The sequence below is a fragment of the Phyllobates terribilis genome, unplaced genomic scaffold (assembly GCF_046119375.1).
Source record: "Phyllobates terribilis strain yellow unplaced genomic scaffold, ASM4611937v1 Scaffold_3__8_contigs__length_932513732, whole genome shotgun sequence".
Taxonomy (NCBI): Eukaryota; Metazoa; Chordata; class Amphibia; order Anura; family Dendrobatidae; genus Phyllobates; species Phyllobates terribilis.
In genome coordinates this window covers 677724932-677749611 of record NW_027362763.1, presented here as the reverse complement: position 1 = coordinate 677749611, position 24680 = coordinate 677724932, and the positions used below count along the sequence as shown (strand labels likewise).

The following is a 24680-nucleotide window of genomic DNA, read 5'->3' as shown; positions in this document are numbered from 1 at the left end:
CGGCTCTGTTCCTGTATCCCAGTCTGTACTGGTCCCTATCCTGCCTGCGTTCCTACCTGCCAGTACCCACCTGTCTGCACACCAGCCGTGCCTGCCAGTACCCACCTGTCTGCACCCCAGTCGTGCCTGCCAGTACCCACCTGTCTGCATACCAGCCGTGCCTGCCAGTACCCACCTGTCTGTATGCTAGCCTAACCTGCCTGTTCCTGCATTCCCCAGTGTGGGTCAACAGCTGTGACCGGGGTCTGACCTGGAGTAGCACTTGGTCCCTCTGCTCGGTTCCTCCCTGGTTCGCGGAGTCGACTGAGCCGCCATGTGACCTTGGTCGGACCGAGTTGATACTTAGTCACGTCCCTCCAGGCACTCTTCGGTTCATGGTCCAGTGGGATCACTAACCACGCTCACGCCAGTCAGTCCGGGCGTGTGCGTAACAACAGCTATACAACTAAAGGAGCTGTCTGGTCAAAATACAGTGATGCCGTATTCATGGGATAAGTCATCCATATTAGACTGTCAGGTACAGGTACAGCTGTTATTTGTGGCAAAATGTAAACACTTTGAATAGAGCTGCAAAGTGCAGGTGCTGCTGTTTAGTAGGTTCTGCCGGGTACTGCAGAGCGGCTGAAGCTATAATAGGAGTTAGTCTGCAGCACCCAGCAGTGCCTGCTGCACATAGAACTACCATTTGCAACCACATTCAGTTATTATAGCTGGCTTAAATAACAGATCGGTGGTGGTGTGGGAAGGGGGAAGAGGGGGCAGGATGTTGGACAATCTCAAATTGATGACTTAACCTGTGGATAGGTAATCAATCAAATTTTGACTGGACAACCCCATTAAATTATTCAATTTCTCACACAGAAGTGTGCTAGTGAACGAAAACACACTTTAGCAAACTTTAACTCCTCTAAATCCATGGTAGTTTTTGCTGTTCTGACTATATGGTCTGGGAGCAATGAGACAAGGTTTACTGGCTTATCAGAGTGAGACAGAGGTGATGGATTTATGGCTTCCTCCCTCTCAGTGTGAACACAGCTCTTGTCTGGGTACTGCAGTATAGTGACAGCTGGGGAGAAGATCAGTCCTCTTTCCTACTGTTAGTGAGTGCTAGTAATGGCCGCACAGGCACTGGGACTGCTCGCCAGAAGTACAAGATTTCATGGACTGACTCAGCCTATTACCACAGATGAGCAGTCTCCTGCCTGTGCGGCCATGACTAGCACTAGAGTAGCACTTCCACAGTATGCTCACCTCTCTTTACTCTGCCAGCCCCAGGTACTGCGCTGCTGGCATAACAGTGATCTTCTGAGTGCAGTGAAGTCTCCCACATGTGAGAGGCCTGGCTTCTGCAGCCAGATCATTTACATTTAATGTGCAGCATGTGTAAATCATCAGGCGGCCCAAAACTGCCTCTAGGAGACCAGCCTGGGGGGCACATGCCCCTCTGCCCCCCAGCCCAGCCCGCCCCTGTGCCTACCCTTTTTTGCACTGTGGATATGTTGTCTTAATTGTTGAAATAAAATCAAGTATTTACCTGGAGCTGGAACAACTACTCCCTATCTTTTTACAAGTTCACATCTGGGTCATGACGGGTTCCGTGCTCCAATTTCTCAATTTGCTGCAAGTACAGGTGAGCTGGCACTGTTTCCCCATTATTATTTTAGGATTTCCTGGATACATTTAGGCATCTACACCCATATTCTGGCCTCTGTATGCACCTACCAGCTGTTACTATTTGGTTATCATATATCTTCATCCTGAACTTGTGGGAAGTAATAAAACTTAGGTTGTATAGTATGAATTGGTATATACACTGGGCTGATGGGAACCTATATCTATTGTAGAGGCTCACTCTCTTTGGTAGGCATTAGGCCATAGGTAGTGTTCACACAGGCAATGCAGTTTTGGTCCAAATACATGCAGGTTTTATTGCTTTCTACAGGTTGCACAGCATGAAAACAAACTCATAAGAATAAATCCCAGTCTTGTCCAGGTGCTAACTAAACAGAACAGACCCTGGCTACTTATACGCTGCTGACTTAGCTCCGACTTGTCAAACAAAACAGCTACTGTCCATAGCAACCATTGATACTTGCAGCTCTCTGCACACAGCCTATGCAGAATCTTCTCAGGGACATCCTGGCTGGTCTCTCTCTTTCGCTCCAAGACACATCCAATCTGCTCAGCTTCCCCAGCAGACAGACTTAGGCTATGTGCCCACGATGCAGAAATGCTCAGGTTTTTTTCCTGAGCGTTTCTGCATCTCTCTGGCAGAAAAAACGCATGTGGATTGTACATGCAGATTGTACATGCAGATTGTACATGCGTTTTTCCTGCCAGGGACAAGCGGATGTGAAGCATTCTTCACATGCAATTCCGCATGCGGGTTGACAAGCGTTTTCCAAGAGATTTTAGCATCACTTGGAAAGTGCTTGACAACTTTGGTCACACTATATAAATCCATGCAAACGGCATGGATTTATATAATGTGACCTTAAAGAATGTTTAAAAATAAAAAAATAAATCTATACTTACCTTCTGATGGCCCCCGGAGTCTTTATTCGCTCCGTCCTGGCTTGCCGGCAGCTCGCGGTACACTACACTGAAGGACCTGCCGTCACATGACCATGACGTCAGCGCAGGTCCTTCAGTCCACCGCGATCTGCCGGCAAGCGAAGACAAGGAGACCGGGGGCCATCAGAAGGTAAGTATAATATATATTTTTTATTTTATTCTTTTTTTTACAGGTTCTATGGTACCCGGGTCCGGAGGAGAGTCTCCTCTTCTCCAGACCCGGGTACCATCCGCACATTGAAACGCTTGAATTCCGCATGTACAGATGCAGTGATGCGGAATCCAAGTGATTCAATGCAAGTCAATGGCGGCGAAAACGCAGCGCTTCCGCAAAATAATTGGTAGTACTACGTTTTTTTTCCGCAATGATAACCCATAGCGGCCACAGCACATGCGGATTATCATTAGGGAACATGGCAGGCCTTCTACCATGCATTTTTTAAGCGTTTCCACAGCGTTTTTGCCACTGCGGAAACGCTTAAAAAACGCATCGTGGGCATACAGCCTTAGAAGAACACCTAGCCTGTTTATATGCAGAGCTAGCCAGGTAGACTAATCTGAACCTGCAGAGCTAGGATTTAAGCCTAGCCTACCTGGCATTGCTACATACCCTCCCCCTCTGTCCAAAGCCGAGGTCTGGGCACCATCTGCCAGCCCATTGTGCCTACAGGGGGCCACTTTACCAAAACTGACTTTGTGAGGGGAGGCTCATGTCACTGCAACTATGGGAAGCAGCCGTGCAGAAATTAGCCTCGTATCACAGATGAATGCCGTCAACGGAGGGAATAAAGTTACAGACCAATTTTCAGAATAACAAAATGTCCCCGTTTACTAGAGATTTTGATACATATTTATACAGTATCTGTTTGGGCGTAGCAAAGAAATAAGATACAAAAATGTAAGCAACTGATTGGTTTGTATTAAGATCTTACTACTGATTGGTTAATAATTCAATCCTCTATGGGTTTGTTAATCAACAATTATGTTTCCATTTCAGCAAGCAGAGATCTGGAAAATAGCTTTCGTAATCACAGACGTTCACAGTCCCATCTCATAGACTTACTAAGGCTAGTAATATAAGAAATGTGTTAAAGGCGTTCTATAAGGCTTCAATGTTTGGTTGGTGGGGGGCCCCCTTAACAAGTCACATATCACTGCCTTGTCCTTAACCCCTTAACGACCTTGGATGTATTGTCGTCTGCCTCCCTTTAATGCAGGCTCCAGCATGAGCCCGCACCTTTCCCGGCACATGACAGCTGATCGCTACACAGTCATATGCCCCTAACAGCCGCAGGTGAAATCACGATCCACCCGCAGCTGTTAACATGTTAAATGCCGCTGTCAAACTCCGCCGCCCATTGGCACGCACGTCACATGATCGCGGATCGCCAATGGGTTAGGATGACAACCTGGGGTTTGCAGAAGAACCCTGTGGTTGTCATAGCTGATCTGCTATGAGCGCCGCCCAGTGGTCGGCATTCATAGCAAGTTAGCATTTTTGTTACACATAGCAGGGCTTCCATGGAGAAGCATGTAAAAAGTAGAAAAAAATGTTTCTAAAAATATAAAAAAAATTAAAAAACTATAAAAGTTCAAATCACCCCCCTTTCGCCCCTTTCAAATTAAAACAAAAAAAAAATCAAATATACACGTTTGGTGTCGCTGCGTTCAGAATCGCTTATCTATCGATATATAAAAAGAATTTATCCGATTGGTGAACGGTGTAAAGAGAAAAAAGATCAAAACACCAGAATTACTTTTTTTTGGTCAATCAACATTGCAATAAAATCAAAACATCGTATCTACTCCAAAATGCAATCAATAAAAACGTCAGCTCAGAACGCAAAAAATAAGCCATCACCTGGCCCCTGATCCCGAAAAATGGAGACTCTGCGGGTCTCGGAAAATGGCACCATTTTTTTTTTCTTTTTTTTTATGAACTTTGGATTTTACACCACTTAAATATAAAATAACCTATACATGTTTGGTATCTACGAACTCGTAATGACCTGGAGAATCATAATGGCTGGTCAGTTTTAGCATTTAGTGAACATGGTAAAAAAAAAAAACATTGTGAAATTGCACTTTTTTTTGCAATTTCATCGCACTTGGATTTTTTTCCTGTTTTCCAGTACATGATATGGTAAAACCAATGGTGTCATTCAAAAGTACAACTTGTCCTGCAAAAAACAAGCCCTCACATGGCCATATTGACGGAAAAATAAAAAAGTTATGGCTCTGGGTAGAAGCCGAGCAAAAAACAAAAACGGAAAAACCTAAAGTAGTAAAGGGGTTAAAGTTGGACACGCATCAATCAAAAATAGGTGATCTATCCAAGAAATAGGTCATTAATGTTTAAAATCTGGAGAATCCCTTTAAAACACAATATAATAATAGGGGATGTTGAATTTCTGATGATGTCCTAATGTCCCCTAGAACCCATGGGTGAACCTGTCCTTCAAGCTACGAGGAATTGGAAGACTTTCTATAGATACCATAAGGTTTGATGGTGGCAGCTGCTGCAGAACCTTCTTCATGGACATCAAACTTAGAGGAGCTGGCCTTTCCCTCAACATATAGGCGTAAATATCTTCTCCCAGTAACGTCTCCCAGTATTCACAATTCTCCCTCAAGTCTGTTCTCATTTGTAAATTCTCAGGGGGTGTAAATAGTAGGAGGTGATCTAAACACTGCATCTTCAGTTTCAGGTTGTCCCTTGTCCATAGTTGAGTCAAGATCTCATCCATCGGCGTCTGCCCCATGTTGTCGGGTCTTGATTCTGCTCCATAGCAAAGCAAGATTAAGACCAGATAAGGTCTGAGAAGTTCACAGGCCAGATGCAGAGGGGTCTTCCCGTCCACTGGATAGAAGGACTTCTCCAGGTTTATGTAGGACTGGAGGAGCAGAACCTGTCGACTGGTCTCGATAATCATTATTAGGATTTCTGGTCGGTTGTGGGTGATGCAGAGGCCAAGGTGAAATGCGTAACGTGGGAATTGGTCGTGTTTCAATTCTGGAACCTTTAGAGAATCCTCTGCGAAGCAGATCAAGAGGTATCGAGCATAGGGGATATGGTTGTGAATGACAGCATAGTAAAGGGCGTCGGAGGGGGAGTAGAACTGGTCTTCAAATTCTTCTTCCCATTCGAAATGGATTTGAACCCTCAGGTTCTCCATCTTCCACACAGGATCGTGGCACTTCATAGCCCAACAGAACCTGTCTGATGGACAAAAGGGGTTTGGTTGGTCAATCGCCATCTTCCATCCAGTCTAAAAATGGAGGTACCCTATGTCGTATATCCACCCAGCTGGTCCTGCAGGTGCAGAGGTCCTCAATGGTTTCCGATGCTCAGTCGTTAGGAGATGGCAGCTGAGGTTTCTTGCCGTCTGCTGTCTTTGTGACGCATAAGCTGAATGTAGATATCCTGAAAATGACTCTCCCCTCCCCCATACTGTCACTGGGCAGGGAACACTGAACAACAGGAAAACCAAACCCTGGAGGCTTTTGTACCTGTCACATTAACTAAAACCAGGTGAGGAACATTCAGAGAAAAGGTATAATAGAAACAAGTCACCAATTCTGCATTTATCACCCACTCCTGGTTTTGGCTCCCACTCCTGAGATAAAATACTGACTGAATACTGACCGAATACTGATAGTAGAGCTGTGGCCTTATCCTGACTCTCTCACCAGCGTCTTTTTGCAGCTCCCACTCCACAGAGAGACAGGACAGAAATGTAGACAACTACGGACATTGTACCCACCGCTCACAATGTATATGAATTACATTCCCCTATAATAACATTATATATCTAGGTGCCATAAGCACAAGAACCACACAAGATGCCTGATTTCTTAAAGGGGCTGTGCCCACATTACGTTTTTTTAAAGAATTGGTGTCCAAATTAGTTTTCTGCAACTAGGAGATAAACATTACATAACCAGTATAACCAGTTACTCCACTGTCCAAAGACATTTTTTTTTGGCAGGGGTGTAGATCAGTACCAGTAGATTTTGTTACAGAAATTTCTGTGACTGTTTCTTTAAACTAAATGAGCCTTGGATTGTAGTCATCCATGTGCTGCCCCCCAAAATAACTCCATCTGGATGAACGGCATCGAATGCAGTTGTTTCTGTTAGTGCCAATGACCACTCGTTGAACATGTGAAGAGACTACTTGGTTCATGAAGCTTCTTAGTTGTCTCAGACAAGGCGACTGAAGTTTTTTACTATATACTGTATTGATGCAATATATAAGTCTCTGACCATTTCAAGTGTAAGTAAACTTTTTATCTAATGATCCTCCAGGCAATGCAAACTTATGATTCTTGTAATATGCTTCAGTATTTTACGTCCTTCTCTCCCGTGCTGCAGTGCTGCTACAATGTCCAGTTCATGGCCCTTTGGAAGCTGCTTACAACTGCTGCTCGACAAGATCAGTACAAGATATTCTCTGTGCAAGATTTCCCTGTCTGAGCCTTTCTGCTTTCCACCCCTGTGCTCAGGAAAGTTCCCATACTCTGAATGTTTGCATATAATGTACAGATCTTGCTGAGCAGCAGTTGAAAGCAGCTTTTAAAGGAGCCTGAACTGGGCACTGAGACAGCTCCGCAGTATGGTGTTTAGGAGAGAAGGGAACAAATTAAAGTAATGATGTACAACTACAAAAATTCATAACTTTCCAGTGCCTGGAGGGTAATTTAATAACAAGTTTAGCTACTCTTTTATGATTGGGCAGAGCACTGATAAAGCACTCTGCCTAATCATTGAGAGAACTGTGCTGCTATGCACTTGACATTAGGCATTTTAGCAGAACACATCATTGGAGATTGACCAGGCATCCAAAAAAACATTTTTATGGCAATGGGGTTCATCTAGTTTTTATTATGGTATCCGTCATTTCAGTGGAGAAAAAAATCCCTATTTTTCCACTTTTCTTGAAGAAATCTGCTGACATTCCTAATGAATTCTCAGACACATGTGAACCCAGGCTTGGTTTAGCATTAGATACTGGAGAAAGGAGAAGGAGAGATTAGTTGGTAGGAGCTCAGCCTTTGCTATGTGTGCCTGTATTGGGCGCCATTCTAATTTATTTATTTGTTTATTATCTGCTAAAAATTTTTTATGGCAAAACAAAGAATTTTAATTATTTCAGAAAAAAATGTTGGAAAATGAACGAGGAGTTGCCCTTTTAGCTATTGAAGCTCTCAGATGTTAGTTTTGGTCTTCTTATTGGTCATTGATTAATTGTAAACTGTAAGGGTATGTTCACATGTTGTGTATTCTCAGCAGATTTTGCTGCTACAACTGTTTTGTTCAACTGAAACAGATTAATGGAACCGATTTCTGGAACAAAATCTGCACTGTGGGAATTCACCCCATATGGGGCAAGGATGCCATGAAAAGGGGGATTTTTGGTGCTCAGCTGTGAAATGCTCAATTAAATCTGCTGCAGATTGTTGAAAAAATTTCTATGCAATTTTTTTACATTGATTTTGCTATGTATAGATGATCTCTAGATTGACCTCCCTAAGGCCAGTGCTAATGTAGAATGGTGTAATTATACGATGCAGATTAAAATCAGAGAAGCAGAAGAAAACGCACACAAACATAAGAAGAACATGCAGACTCCATGCAGATGTTACACTTAGTGCATGTATATATATCCCAGGACCCGGCTCTGGAGTTGCCACGAAGCCTCAAAAATATATGTATATTTTTTCAGGGTTATCATATACATAATGGGTGATTTTTGAGTCACACTGCTTATTTAAAAAAAAAACACTAGATGGCGATGTTTGCTCACAAAAGGTTAATCTGCAGGTAATACTCACAAGCTCTGCTTGCTGTCAGTTATAACAAAGTTAACATATTGGGTGTCAGTTATTATTGGAGAATTTTTTAACCCTTTACAGGCAATTTTTCCTCCCTTTCTTACAAGAGCTGTTACTTTTTTTTTTTTTTGCTTCTACATTTTGTTTATTGACTACTTTGCGGTCAAATGTAAAAAAAAAAAAAAATGCAATCCTGCCATTGCCTTTTGGGTCTCATTTTTCCAACGTTCACCATGTGATAAAAATGCCGTCCAACTTGTATAGTTTTTTTTTTTAATTAATTTTTTATATTTCCGTGGTTACAAAAATCTGAAATAATAAAAAAAAAATGTGGTTTGTGTCGCCATCCTCTGAGAACCGTCCTTTTTTTTTCTGCTGATGGAGCCGTCTTTGGGTTTCTTTTCATGTGGCGAGCTGACATTTTTAAGGATACCATTTAGGGCTGCATACAATGTTTTTTTTTTTAATTATTATTATTATTTTTGAGGAAGTGAAGTGATAGAACTATGACAATTAAGACATTTCCAAAATGGTGTGATCCAAAATACTCAAGAAAACAGGCGTAAAAGCCTTAATTCACGCCACCTAGGGCCAGAAATATGGGTGCTTCCAGGCTACATGGGATTTCCTGCACTGATACATTGCAACAAATCAGATGTGAGTGGGACAAAGGATTTATAGCCTCTTAGTGTAAATAAGTGTTTCCACTCACTAATAACAAGCAGAGATCTTGAAAATGACGATGTAAAGAAAGGGGTTAGTAAAGTAAAAATTAAATACATTTAAGTATTTTTTAATTACCAGAAGCAGCGCCACCCCTGCCCATGTGGCCAAATCTGGTATTGCAGCTCAGCTTCACTGTATAGGTGATACTTAGTAGATGGTTTGAGGTCCGACCACTGGGATCCCCACGATTACCAGAACAGGACCATGGTCTAGGAGTTGTTGAATAACTTTATTTCGACAGAATATCCCGGTAAGTGTCAAATGTTTATATCACAGGTGAACAGAGACAGGAAAGGCAGGAGGTTTCCTTATTCATTTCAATTCATGTGTTCTGTAAAAATTGTCTGACAACCACTAGGACTTCCCACCTACAGCTTCTATTGAGGTTGTTACCCAACTTTACCAAATGGCTCTACTATAAGGTGCCACTAGGTGGTGCTGATCAGTAATTCTTCAGCAGTTAGGTCCCATAACGAGGACTTGGTATAATGATGATGTGATATGCAGGCGGTATATAAGACCAGGCATCTCGATAGCGATGTTTTATTTTGTGGCTTGTTTTACATGACAAAGTACTGAATGCTGAGAGACAAAGGATATGGAAACCTTCAGAGGACAGTTTTTTTTACATAAATCCATGTATTTTGAGCTAAAAATAATTATTGGATTTAATTTTCATTACAAATTTTGCACCGTTTGCCTTTTGCAGGCTCTTTTTCTCCAGGCTGCTGAATGAGTTAACTGAAAATCTGTCAGTGAGCTCGTTCTAATGGGGAGTTTGTAACGAACTTGGCGTGCAGCCTCACTCATTCTATCATGGAAGTTGGGGATCCAATAATTTTTTTAAAGAACTAGTTTCATCCCTGCCCAGCACTGTTATAAATCCCCGGAAGGGAAGTATGTGGGCATGACGTGTGTTAATAAAACACAAGTCACCTTATTGTCAGTCCTGGAAGACACAGTGCGCTGTGGTTCTGTCCGCTGCCTAAGGAAAGGAGAGCTTCCCTCCGCTAAGCTCTGAGCCATTTCCGTATATTCCATGTGTTGGAATAGGAGGTGTATATACCATACGCTCACTGTGAGTTCCCCAATAACCGGCCTAGTAGTGAAAGCAGCTGTTGCCTCATCTATCACTTGTTAACCAATTGCGTAATTATCCTGACAATTGGAGACAGAGGAGTGTTGCTCCTTGACATATTGGTGGCAGCGGTGAGATCTTTCAGCTGTTATCCTTGACATATAGCTAATGCCACCATACTGTACACTTAACTAATCCCACCATACAATACGTATATCTAATGCCGCCATACTGTACACTTAACTAATCCCACCATACAATACGTATATCTAATGCCGCCATACTGTACACTTAACTAATCCCACCATACAATACGTATATCTAATGCTGCCATACTGTACATATATCTAATGCTGCCATACAATACATATATATAATGCCACCATACAGTACATATATCTAATGCTGCCATACTGTACACTTAACTAATCCCACCATACAATACGTATATCTAATGCCACCATACTGTACACTTAACTAATCCCACCATACAATACGTATATCTAATGCTGCCATACTGTACATATATCTAATGCTGCCATACAATACATATATATAATGCCACCATACAGTACATATTACTAATGCCACCATACAGTACATATATGTAATGCTGCCATACTGTACATATAGCAAATGCTACCATACAATACATATATATAATCCTGCCATACAGTACATATAACTAATGCCACCATACATTACATATAGATAATGCCATCATACAATACATATAACTAATACTGCCATACTGTACACTTAACTAATGCCATCATACATTACATACATCTAATGCTGCCATACTGTACATATAACTAATGCTTCCATACTGTACATATAACTAATGCCACCATACAATACCTATATATAATGCCATCATACAGTACATATAACTAATGCCACCCTACAGTACATATATCTAATGCTTCCATACTGTACATATAACTAATGCTACCATACAGTACATATAACTAAAGCTACCATACAATACATATATAATGCTGCCATACAGTACATATAACTAATGCCACCATACATTACATGCAGATAATGCCATCATACAGTACATATAGCTAATGCCACCGTACAGTACATATAACTAATCCCACCATGCGATACATATAGCTAATGCTGCCATACAATACATATAACTAATGCCACCATACATTACATGTAGATAATGCCATCATACAGTACATATAACTAATGCAACCATACAATACATATAGCTAATGCCATCATACATTACATATAGCTAATGCCGCCATACAGTACATATAGATAATGCCACCATACAGTACATATATCTAATGCTGCCATACTGTACATATAGCTAATGCCGCCATACAATACATATATATAATCTTGCCATACAGTACATATAGCTAATGCCACCATACTGTACATATAACTAATGCCACCATACAGTACATATTACTAATGCCACCATACAGTACATATAACTAATGCTGCCATACTATACATATAACTAATGCCACCATACAGTACATATAACTAATGCCACTATACAGTACATATAGCTAATGCCACCATACAGTACATATAACTAATGCTGCCATACAATACATATAACTAATGTCACCATACAGTACATATAACTAATGCTGCCATATAATACATATAACTAATGCCACCATACAGTACATATAACTAATGCCACCATACAGTACATATAGCTAATGACACCATACATTACATATAGCTAATGCCACCATACAGTACATATAACTAATGCTGCCATACAATACATATAACTAATGCCACCATACAGTACATATAACTAATGCCACCATACAGTACATATAGCTAATGCTACCATACAATACATATATATAATCCTGCCATACAGTACATATAACTAATGCCATCATACATTACATATAGATAATGCCATCATACAATACATATAACTAATGCTGCCATACTGTACACTTAACTAGTGCCACCCTACAGTACATATATCTAATGCTTCCATACTGTACATATAACTAATGCTACCATACAGTACATATAACTAATGCTACCATACAATACATATATATAATGCTGCCATACAGTACATATAACTAATGCCACCATACATTACATGGAGATAATGCCGCCATACAGTACATATAACTAATGCCACCATACAGTACATATAGCTAATGCCACCGTACAGTACATATAGCTAATGCCACCATACAATACATATAGCTAATGCCACCATACAGTACATATAGCTAATGCCATCATACAGTACATATAACTAATGCCACCATACAGTACATATAACTAATGCCACCGTACAGTACATATAGCTAATGCCACCATACAATACATATAGCTAATGCCACCATACAGTACATATAGCTAATGCCACCATACAATACATATAGCTAATGCCACCATACATTACATATAGCTTATGCTACCATACAGTACATATAGCTAATGCCACCATACAGTACATATAACTAATGCCACCGTACAGTACATATAGCTAATGCCACCATACAATACATATAGCTAATGCCACCATACAGTACATATAGCTAATGCCACCATACAATACATATAGCTAATGCCACCATACATTACATATAGCTTATGCTACCATACAGTACATATAACTAATGCCGTCATACAGTACATATAGATAATGCCACCATACAGTACATATAACTAATGCCGTCATACAGTACATATAGCTAATGCCACCATACAGTACATATAGCTAATGCCATCATACAGTACATATAGCTAATGCCACCATACAGTACATATAACTAATGCTGCCATACAATACATATAACTAATGTCACCATACAGTACATATAACTAATGCTGCCATACAATACATATAACTAATGCCACCATACAGTACATATAACTAATGCCACCATACAGTACATATAGCTAATGACACCATACATTACATATAGCTAATGCCACCATACAGTACATATAACTAATGCTGCCATACTATACATATAACTAATGCCACCATACAGTACATATAACTAATGCCACTATACAGTACATATAGCTAATGCCACCATACAGTACATATAACTAATGCTGCCATACAATACATATAACTAATGTCACCATACAGTACATATAACTAATGCTGCCATATAATACATATAACTAATGCCACCATACAGTACATATAGCTAATGACACCATACATTACATATAGCTAATGCCACCATACAGTACATATAACTAATGCTGCCATACAATACATATAACTAATGCCACCATACAGTACATATAACTAATGCCACCATACAGTACATATAGCTAATGCTACCATACAATACATATATATAATCCTGCCATACAGTACATATAACTAATGCCACCATACATTACATATAGATAATGCCATCATACAATACATATAACTAATGCTGCCATACTGTACACTTAACTAGTGCCACCCTACAGTACATATATCTAATGCTTCCATACAGTACATATAACTAATGCTACCATACAATACATATATATAATGCTGCCATACAGTACATATAGCTAATGCCACCGTACAGTACATATAGCTAATGCCACCATACAATACATATAGCTAATGCCACCATACAGTACATATAGCTAATGCCATCATACAGTACATATAGCTAATGCCACCATACAATACATATAGCTAATACCACCATACATTACATATAGCTTATGCTACCATACAGTACATATAACTAATGCCGTCATACAGTACATATAGATAATGCCACCATACAGTACATATAACTAATGCCGTCATAAGTACATATAGCTAATGCCACCATACAGTACATATAACTAATGCTGCCATACAATACATATAACTAATGTCACCATACAGTACATATAACTAATGCTGCCATACAATACATATAACTAATGCCACCATACAGTACATATAACTAATGCCACCATACAGTACATATAGCTAATGACACCATACATTACATATAGCTAATGCCACCATACAGTACATATAACTAATGCTGCCATACAATACATATAACTAATGCCACCATACAGTACATATAACTAATGCCACCATACAGTACATATAGCTAATGACACCATACATTACATATAGCTAATGCCACCATACAGTACATATAACTAATGCTGCCATACAATACATATAACTAATGCCACCATACATTACATATAGCTAATGCCACCATACAGTACATATAACTAATGCCACCATACAGTACATATAACTAATGCCACCATACAGTACATATAGCTAATGCTACCATACAATACATATATATAATCCTGCCATACAGTACATATAACTAATGCCACCATACATTACATATAGATAATGCCATCATACAATACATATAACTAATGCTGCCATACTGTACACTTAACTAGTGCCACCCTACAGTACATATATCTAATGCTTCCATACAGTACATATAACTAATGCTACCATACAATACATATATATAATGCTGCCATACAGTACATATAACTAATGCCACCATACATTACATGGAGATAATGCCGCCATACAGTACATATAACTAATGCCACCATACAGTACATATAGCTAATGCCACCGTACAGTACATATAGCTAATGCCACCACACAATACATATAGCTAATGCCACCATACAGTACATATAGCTAATGCCATCATACAGTACATATAGCTAATGCCACCATACAATACATATAGCTAATGCCACCATACATTACATATAGCTTATGCTACCATACAGTACATATAACTAATGCCGTCATACAGTACATATAGCTAATGCCACCATACAGTACATATAGCTAATGCCACCATACAATACATATAGCTTATGTTACCATACAGTACATATAACTAATGCCGTCATACAGTACATATAGATAATGCCACCATACAGTACATATATCTAATGCTGCCATACAGTACATATAACTAATGCCACCATACAGTACATATAACTAATGCCACCATACAGTACATATAACTAATGCTGCCATACAATACATATAACTAATGCCGCCATACAGTACATAGAACTAATGCCACCATACAGTACATATATATAATGCTGCCATACTGTACATATAGCTAATGCCACCATATATTACATACAGTTATATGAAAAAGTTTGGGCACCCGTATTAATCTTAAGCTTAATGTTTTTTAAAAATTGGTGTTTTTGCAACAGCTATTTCAGTTTGATATATGTAATAACTGTTGGACACAGTAATGTTTCTGCCTTGAAATGAGGTTTATTGTACTAACAGAAAATGTGCAATCTGCATTCAAACAAAATTTGACAGGTGCATAAGTATGGGCACCTCACCAGAAAAGTGACATTAATATTTAGTAGATCCTCCTTTTGCAAAAATAACAGCCTCTAGTCGCTTCCTGTAGCTTTTAATGAGTTCCTGGATCCTGGATGAAGGTATTTTTGACCATTCCTCTTTACAAAACAATTCCAGTTCAGTTAAGTTTGATGGTCGCCGAGCATGGACAGCCCTCTTCAAATGATCCCACAGATGTTCAATGATATTCAGGTCTGGGGACTGGGATGGCCATTCCAGAACATTGTAATTGTTCCTCTGCAAGAATGCCTGAGTAGATTTGGAGCGGTGTTTTGGATCATTGTCTTGCTGAAAGATCCATCCCCTGCGTAACTTCAACTTTATCACTGATTCTTGAACATTATTGTCAAGAATCTGCTGATACTGAGTGGAATCCATGCGTCCCTCAACTTTAACAAGATTCCCGGTGCCGGCATTGGCCACACAGCCCCAAAGCATGATGGAACCTCCACCAAATTTTACTGTGGGTAGCAAGTGTTTTTCTTGGAATGCTGTGTTTTTTTGCCGCCATGCATAACGCCTTTTTGTATGACCAAACAGCTCAATCTTGGTTTCATCAGTCCACAGGACCTTCTTCAAAGAAATTGGCTTCTCCAAATGTGCTTTTGCATACCTCAGCTGACTCTGTTTGTGGCGTGCTTGCAGAAACGGCTTCTTTTGCATCACTCTCCCATACAGCTTCTCCTTGTGCAAAGTGCGTTGTATAGTTGACCGATGCTGTTATGTTCTGCTACCAGAGCTAAGGAAAGAGAGGAGATCTGTCCCTACTATAGGACTCAGCTGAATCCCTACGATGTAACAGGGAACCTGATCCTGCGATCAGACCTGCTAAAGTCCTAATCTAGTCTGTACGGAGACCTATAGATGTGGGGAGGGAATCCCTACAAGTACTAAGGACTGGGAGGAATATGGGACACCTCCTAACAGAAATAGTAGCAGACAGACGAACAAACAAAATAGATAGAACATAGAGGTCCGTAGACCAAGCAAACTAACAGAGTTAGATACAGAGCACAGGCTAGCTAGAAAGTAGATATACAATGAAGTCCAGCAAAGCCAGAAGGGCGGAGCAGGACTAAATAGGCCAACAAGGTCATGTGACCAGCAAAGGAAAAAAAAACCTAACAGCAAGGTTCTAACAGTACCCCCCCTTCTAAGAGGATCCTCCGGATCCCCTAGGACCAGGCTTATCAGGAAATCTCCTGTGAAACGCTCTGATAAGTCTGGACGCGGAAACATCATCTGACCTCACCCAAGAGTTATCCTCGGGTCCGAAACCTTTCCAGGCCACAAGATACTGCAAACTACCTCTATACCGTCTAGAGTCAAGGATGCGAGAAATTTCATATTCCCCGTCCTCCACCACCGGAGGAACAGAGGCAGAGGCGTCACCATCCGACACAACAGCTTTTTTTAACAGAGAGACATGAAATACCGGATTAATCTTCCAGGAGGTAGGAACCTCCAACCTAACAGCAGATTGGTTGACAACCTGAAGCACCTTAAAGGGCCCTACAAACTTGGGACCCAATTTCTTAGAAGGAATCCTCAACCGCAGATTCCTAGAGGACAACCAAACCATGTCACCAACAGCGAACAAAACCTCCTGTCGTTTCCTATCAAAGTAGTCTTTAGATTTTCTGTTGGCCTCCTGAAGATTACCACGCACATCCGTCCAAACTCTTTCCAAATCACCGGAAAAATTCTCCTCCTCAGGCACGGCAGATCCCAACTTGGAGAACGACCCAAACGACGGATGTCTCCCAGAACAACAAAAAAAAGGCGAACAACCAGCAGAAGAAGATGTATGATTGTTCAGAGCAAATTCGGCAAGTGGCAGAAACTCAGACCACCCCTCTTGATTGTCTGCCACAAAACAACGCAAGAACTGCTCAACATCCTGGTTTTTCCTTTCTGTCTGGCCATTAGATTCAGGATGATATCCGGACGAAAACGACAAATGAATTCCCAACCTGTCACAAAAGGCACGCCAAAAATGAGCCACGAACTGAGGACCCCTATCAGAAACAATGTCAGTAGGAACGCCATGAAGTCTGACAATTTCCTTGACAAAGGCCTTAGCGAGAGTTTTAGCGCAGGGCAGTTTGACGAAGGGAACCAAGTGACACATCTTGCTAAAACGGTCCACGACCACCCAGATGACAGTAAAACCCTCAGAGGGGGGAAGGTCAGTTATAAAGTCCATAGCCAAATGTGTCCAAGGAGCACTGGGGACCTCCAAAGGACAAAGCAACCCCGCAGCAGGAGTATGTGAGGACTTAGATCTAGCACATATAGTACATTGGCGCACCCACTTAATGACTTCCTTCTGCCATCCAGGCCACCAAAAACTGCGACCCACCAGTCTCTTGGTCTCAGAGATTCCGGGATGACCTGCCAACCGAGATTCGTGACACTCAACAAACAAATCTCTCCTAAAGGTCCCAGGCACAAACAACCTCCCATGAGGAGTGTTAGATGGGGCATTCTCCTGAGCTTTAAGAATCTCATCTTCCAAAATGGAGTCTAAAGCAGCTATCACAACACCTTCTTGTAAAATGTTTTCCTCTTTCTCAGCACCGACTATGGGAGAAAAACTGCGAGACAAGGCATCCGCCTTAACATTATTAGTACCAGGGATGTAAGTAACGGAGAAATTAAACCGCGAGAAAAACAGTGCCCACCTAGCCTGACGGGCATTCAGGCGCTTGGCAGCATCAAGATATATCAGATTTTTATGATCCGTAAGAACCTGAACGGGAAATTCCGCACCTTCCAAGAAGTGGCGCCAGTGTTCAAATGCGAGTTTAATAGCCAATAATTCCCGATTACCAATATCGTAATTCAATTCAGTCTCCGAAAATTTTTTTGAAAAAAAGGCACAGGGATGTAATCCATCCCCGTTATCCTGAGACAATACTGCGCCAACCCCCACAGAGGAAGCATCAACCTCAACCAAAAACGGCCTAGTAACATCAGGCTGCATAAGGATGGGAGCAGAGGTGAACCTCTCCTTGAGATACACAAAAGCTTCAATGGCCTCAGAAGACCACTGAACCGCATCAGCACCTTTCCTGGTGAGATCAGTCAGAGGTTTGACAATACTAGAAAAATTTTTTATGAATTTTCTATAGTAATTGGCGAAACCCAAAAACCTCTGTATCGATTTCAAACCAATAGGCCTAGGCCATTCCTGCACAGCCTGAACCTTAACCGGATCCATCTCAAAACCTTTGCTGGAGATAATGTAGCCCAAAAAACTAATTCTCTGTACAGCGAACTCACATTTCTCCAGCTTAGCAAAAAGCGAATTGTCCATTAATAACTGTAATACCTCACGCACGCTCCGCCAATGAGACTCCAGATCTGGCGAATAAATCAAAATGTCATCCAAATACACAACCACATTTTTACCGATCAAAGGTCTAAGGATGTCATTAATCAGATTCTGAAAAAATGCAGGAGCATTAGTAAGACCAAAAGGCATAACCAGATTCTCAAAATGACCCACAGGAGTGTTAAAAGCAGTCTTCCATTCATCACCCTCCTTCATGCGCAACAGATTGTATGCCCCCTTAAGGTCAATTTTAGAGAACCACTTGGCCCCCAATAACTGGTTAAACAGATCAGGAATTAATGGCAGTGGGTAAGGATTGCGTACCGTAATTTTGTTAATCTCACGAAAATCCAGACAAGGACGTAAACCGCCGTCCTTTTTTTTTACAAAAAAAAATCCAACCGCCACAGGAGACTTAGAGGGCCTAATGTGACCGGCGGCCAAGCTTGTCTGTATGTATTCCTCCAAAGCCTTCCTCTCAGGAATAGTAAGGTTAAATAAACGACTCTTAGGAAGAGTCGCTCCAGGGACAAATTCAATAGAACAATCATAGTCTCTATGGGGAGGCAAAACCTGCGATTCTTTCTCAGAAAAAACTCTCCAAAAATCCTGAATAGGAACAGGCAATTCTCCCCTATCCAAAGCTGCAATACGCCCGTTACAACACTTGTCATAACATTTATGGCTCCAGGATTTAATTTCACTGGTAGACCAATCCAGTACAGGATTGTGAAATTTTAACCAGGGCAAACCCAATATTACTGGAGAAGGCAAGTTATTCAACACTACCAAATCCAATTTCTCATGGTGAACACCATTAATAGTGAGAGGAAATTCACTGACCTTGAGAGTAATATTCTTCAAAGGGGAGCCATCCACAGAAACCACAGCAATGGGGGATGATAAAGGTTCAGGTTTTAAATTGAGTTTTTCCATGAATCCCCCATCAATTACATTCAGTGTAGACCCGCAATCAACAAACACCCGAAATTCCATAAATTTTTCCTGAGCAATCGTGGAAGCAGCTAAAAATATACCCTTGGAATTTAAACAGGCAATACGGGCGTGACTGACCATTTTTTTTTCTTTCTTCATACGAAGCTCACAGCCTTTAATCAAATGACCAGATTTTCCGCAATAGAAACACAAGCCTTCCGAAAAACGACGGTCTTTTTCTTGAGAGCGAGGTGCCACCGATCCAATCTCCATCGGTTCACCACTGTTAGTACACACATTATCATAACCAGAAACTGACATAGCAGAGGATTTGCTCTCATTAACCCTAGCACGCAGTCTTCTATCCACCCGTATAGCTAATTGCATAGCCTGTTGCAAATCCTCAGGTGTAGGATAAGCAATTAGCAGGTCTTTAACCCTTTCACTGAGCCCAGCAAGAAATAGACTTTTCAGAGCAGAATCGTTCCACCCTGTTTGAGTGGACCAACGACGAAAATGTGTACAATATTTTTCCACATTACCCGATCCTTGTTTTAAACGTCTCAACTCAGTCTCAGCTGATGCAACACGGTCAGGATCATCATATAATAGTCCCAAAGCAGAAAAAAAACTATCCACTGATCTGAAGCATGAATCACTAGGTTGCAAAGAAAAGGCCCACTCCTGAGGCTCTTTGCGCAAAAGTGACATTATGAGCCCTACGCGCTGGGATTCATCCCCAGAGGACTTAGGTCTCAAACGAAAATACAATAAGCAAGCATTTTTAAATGAAAAAAATTCTCGGTGTTCACCAAAAAATAAATCCGGCAAACATACCTTAGGCTCCAAGAAATGTGCTCCAGGACAGTTACTCACGTGCTGACGGAGCTCGGCCACCTCCAGAGAGAGTCCCTGCAGGCGATGAGCCAAATCCTGAACCGACACCATGATGGAACAGAAAAATCTTTCCTTAGAGAATTTGCTGGCTGGACTTACTGTTATGTTCTGCTACCAGAGCTAAGGAAAGTGAGGAGATCTGTCCCTACTATAGGACTCAGCTGAATCCCTACGATGTAACAGGGAACCTGATCCTGCGATCAGACCTGCTAAAGTCCTAATCTAGTCTGTACGGAGACCTATAGATGTGGGGAGGGAATCCCTACAAGTACTAAGGACTGGGAGGAATATGGGACACCTCCTAACAGAAATAGTAGCAGACAGACGAACAAACAAAATAGATAGAACATAGAGGTCCGTAGACCAAGCAAACTAACAGAGTTAGATACAGAGCACAGGCTAGCTAGAAAGTAGATATACAATGAAGTCCAGCAAAGCCAGAAGGGCGGAGCAGGACTAAATAGGCCAACAAGGTCATGTGACCAGCAAAGGAAAAAAAAACCTAACAGCAAGGTTCTAACAGATGCACAGTGACACCATCTGCAGCAAATTGATGCTGCAGCTCTCTGGAGGTGGTCTGAGGATTGTCCTTGACTGATCTCACCATTCTTCTTCTCTGCCTTTCTGATGATTTTCTTGGCCTGCCACTTCTGGCCTTAACAAGAACTGGCCCTGTGTTCTTCCATTTCCTTACTATGTTCCTCACAGTGGAAACTGACAGGTTAAACCTCTGAGACAGCTTTTTGTATCCTTCCCCTGAACAACTATGTTGAATAATCTTTGTTTTCAGATCATTTGACAGTTGTTTTGAGGAGCCCATGATGCCACTCTTCAGAGGAGATTCAAACAGGAGAACAACTTGCAAGTGGCCACTTTAAGTAGCTTTTCTCACGATTGCATACACCTGGCTATGAAGTTCAAAGCTCAATGAGGTTACAAAACCAAAAAAAGTGCTTTAGTAAGTCAGTAAAAAGTAGGTAGGAGTATTTAAAACAAGAAAATGATAAGGGTGCCCATACTTATGCACCTGTCAAATTTTGTTTGAATGCAGATTGCACATTTTCTGTTAGTACAATAAACCTCATTTCAAGGCAGAAACATTACTGTGTCCAACAGTTATTACATATATCAAACTGAAATAGCTGTTGCAAAAACACCAATTTTTAAAAAACATTAAGCTAAAGATTAATAGGGGAGCCCAAACCTTTTCATATAACTGTATATCTAAAGCTACCATACAGTACATATAACTAATGCCACAATACATTACATACATCTAATGCCGCCATACTATACATATAGCTAATGCCACCATACAATACATATATATAATGCGACCATACAGTACATATAGCTAATGCCACCATACAATACATAGAGGGTGGTCCAAAAGTAGGTGGACAAAAAGTGTAATAAGATTATGAAGGGGGAGATTTATCAAACATGGTGTAAAGTGAAACTGGCTCAGTTGCCCTTAGCAACCAATCAGATTTCACTTTTTATTCCTCATAGACTCTTTGGAAAATGAAAGGTGGAATCTGATTGGTTTCTAAGGGCAACTGAGCCAGTTTCACAGATCTAGTTTTCACAGATAGATCTCCCCCAAATCTGTTTTCTTTTCAGATAATTCAAATAACACATTACGGCAAATAATTTAAATACAGATCAAAGAAAATGGATTTTAACAGAGTATTGGAAATCTTAAAATGCTGAAACCGTTAGAGCAAATTGGGTTGAAACATTTGGTGCTCAAGCCCCAAAGAGACAAACCATTTACCGCATTCGAGACAAATTCAATGCCACTGGCTCAATCCTTAATGCTCCAAAAACTGCTCGACCCAAAACAGTCTGTACAGAAGATATTAAACAACTTGTTGCTGAAACATTTGTTCAGAGTCAAAAAAAGTCCCCAGAAGAGCCTCTGTGGAATTAGGAATTTCACGAGCTTCTATCATGCGAATCCTGAAATCTATTGGGTGGAAAGCTTATCGTCCACGTCTAATTCATGGGTTATTGGAGGATGATCCAGACAGGTGGCTGCAATTTAGTGTTTTATAAATTTCCCCCTTCATAACCTTATTACACTTTCTGTCTACCCTGTATATATAATGCTGCCATACGGTACATATAACTAATGCCGCCATACTGTACATATAGCTAATGCTGCTATACAGTACATATAGCTAATGCTGCTATACTGTACATATAGCTAATGCTGCTATACTGTACATATAGCTAATACTGCTATACTGTACATATAGCTAATGCTGCTATACTGTACACATAACTAGTGGCACCACACAGCCGTGCTGTCATGCTGTGCACATAACTTGCGTCACTGTGTAAAAGACAAATAATCTACCAATGATAACAGCCTCCCATTACCTGTACTCTTTTAGTGCCTCATCAATGAGCAGGATCATATCCAGCAGATTGCCCCCATAATCAATAATGCCAGCAGAGATGCCCCTATAACCATTGTCAGATGAGTGCCCTGCCGTACACTATACCGCCAGTGACGTCACTTACAAGGTGTTAGTGATAGTGCTGGAGGTAGTAATGGAGGCAGGTGATTGTGGCAGTGTTGATGATGGCATCAGTGGTGGAGGTAGTAATGGTGGTGACTAGTGATGGGCGAGCACTAAAATGCTCGGGTACTCGTTGCTCTGGTCGAGCACATTGGAATATTCGGGTGCTCGACCCGAGCAACGAGTCTGTGGGAAACTGGCGGTCTGCAGAGGGCCTAAAAATTGCCCAAACCGATGGGAACAGTGCTCAAATGACATGGGAACAGCATGGGGAAGACTCCTGGAAGCATTTCTGACCCCCAGGTCACTGCTGTCAACAACGTTGTCAGAGTATTACGCCACTTTTACAGACTCACAATAAAACATACAAAATCAAAACCAAAATGGATTTTCCTGGGAAATATGTTAAAGAACATTCTTTCCAGGGTAATGACTTGTATATAAGGCAAAATAAATAACCAAAAACAAAAACACTCCTCCACACCTTGGGCTATGTTCACACGTAGCATTTTTGATGGGTTTTTGCACTTTTGTATTGCTTTCAACCAAGACAAATGCATTCACCAGGAAATGTCATTTTAAGGCTGTGTGCCCACTATGCGTTATTTAAGCGTTTCCGCAGCGGCAATTCCACAGCAGAAACGCTTAAAAAACTCTTGGTAGAAGGTCTGCAATGTTCCCCAATGATAATCCGCATGTGCTGTGCACATGCTGCGGAAATTTCCACTGCAGATTATCATTGCGGAAAAATCCGCAGCATTACCAATTATTTTGCGTAAGCGCTGCGTTTTCGCTGCCATTGACTTGCATTGAATCACTTAATATCCGCATCACTGCATCCGCACATACGGATATTAAGCGATTCAATGTGTGGATGGTACCCGGGTCTGGAGAAGAGGAGACTCTCCTCCAGACCCGGGCACCATAGTACCTGTAAAAAAAATATAAAATCCATGCCAATTGCATGGATTTATATAGTGTGACCAAGTTGTCAAGCACTTTCCAAGTGATGCTAAAATCGCTTGGAAAGCGCTTGTCAACCCGCATGCGAAATCGCATGATCAAAACGCTTCACTTACGCTTGCCCCTGGCAGGAAAAATGCATGTACAATCCGCATATACAATCCGCATGTACAATCCGCATATACAATCCGCATGTACAATCCGCATGCGTTTTTTCTGCCCGGGAGATGCAGAAATGCTCAGGATAAATCTAGGGAATTTCTGCATCGTGGGCACATAGCCTAACATTTTACAAACTTATCTGGCCATGTGGTGTGTGACACATCATCAGACACATGCATACAGTGCTGAAAAGACATGGGAACAGCATCTCTGATTCCCAGGTCACTGCCTAAAAGTGTGCTCATCATAAGTGATCCCTGGCGCATGCGAAGATGCCTCCCGC

At 41.1% G+C, this 24680-nt stretch overlaps 1 protein-coding gene across 1 annotated transcript; it reads right to left on the bottom strand.

Moving 5' to 3' along the window:
* Positions 1-5006: 5006 nt before the first annotated feature.
* LOC141258614 (ankyrin repeat domain-containing protein 9-like) lies at positions 5007-5831 on the bottom strand. The gene has a single exon (XM_073673575.1). The coding sequence runs from the start codon at positions 5829-5831 to the stop codon at positions 5007-5009; it is 825 nt and encodes a 274-aa protein (XP_073529676.1).
* Positions 5832-24680: the final 18849 nt, after the last annotated feature.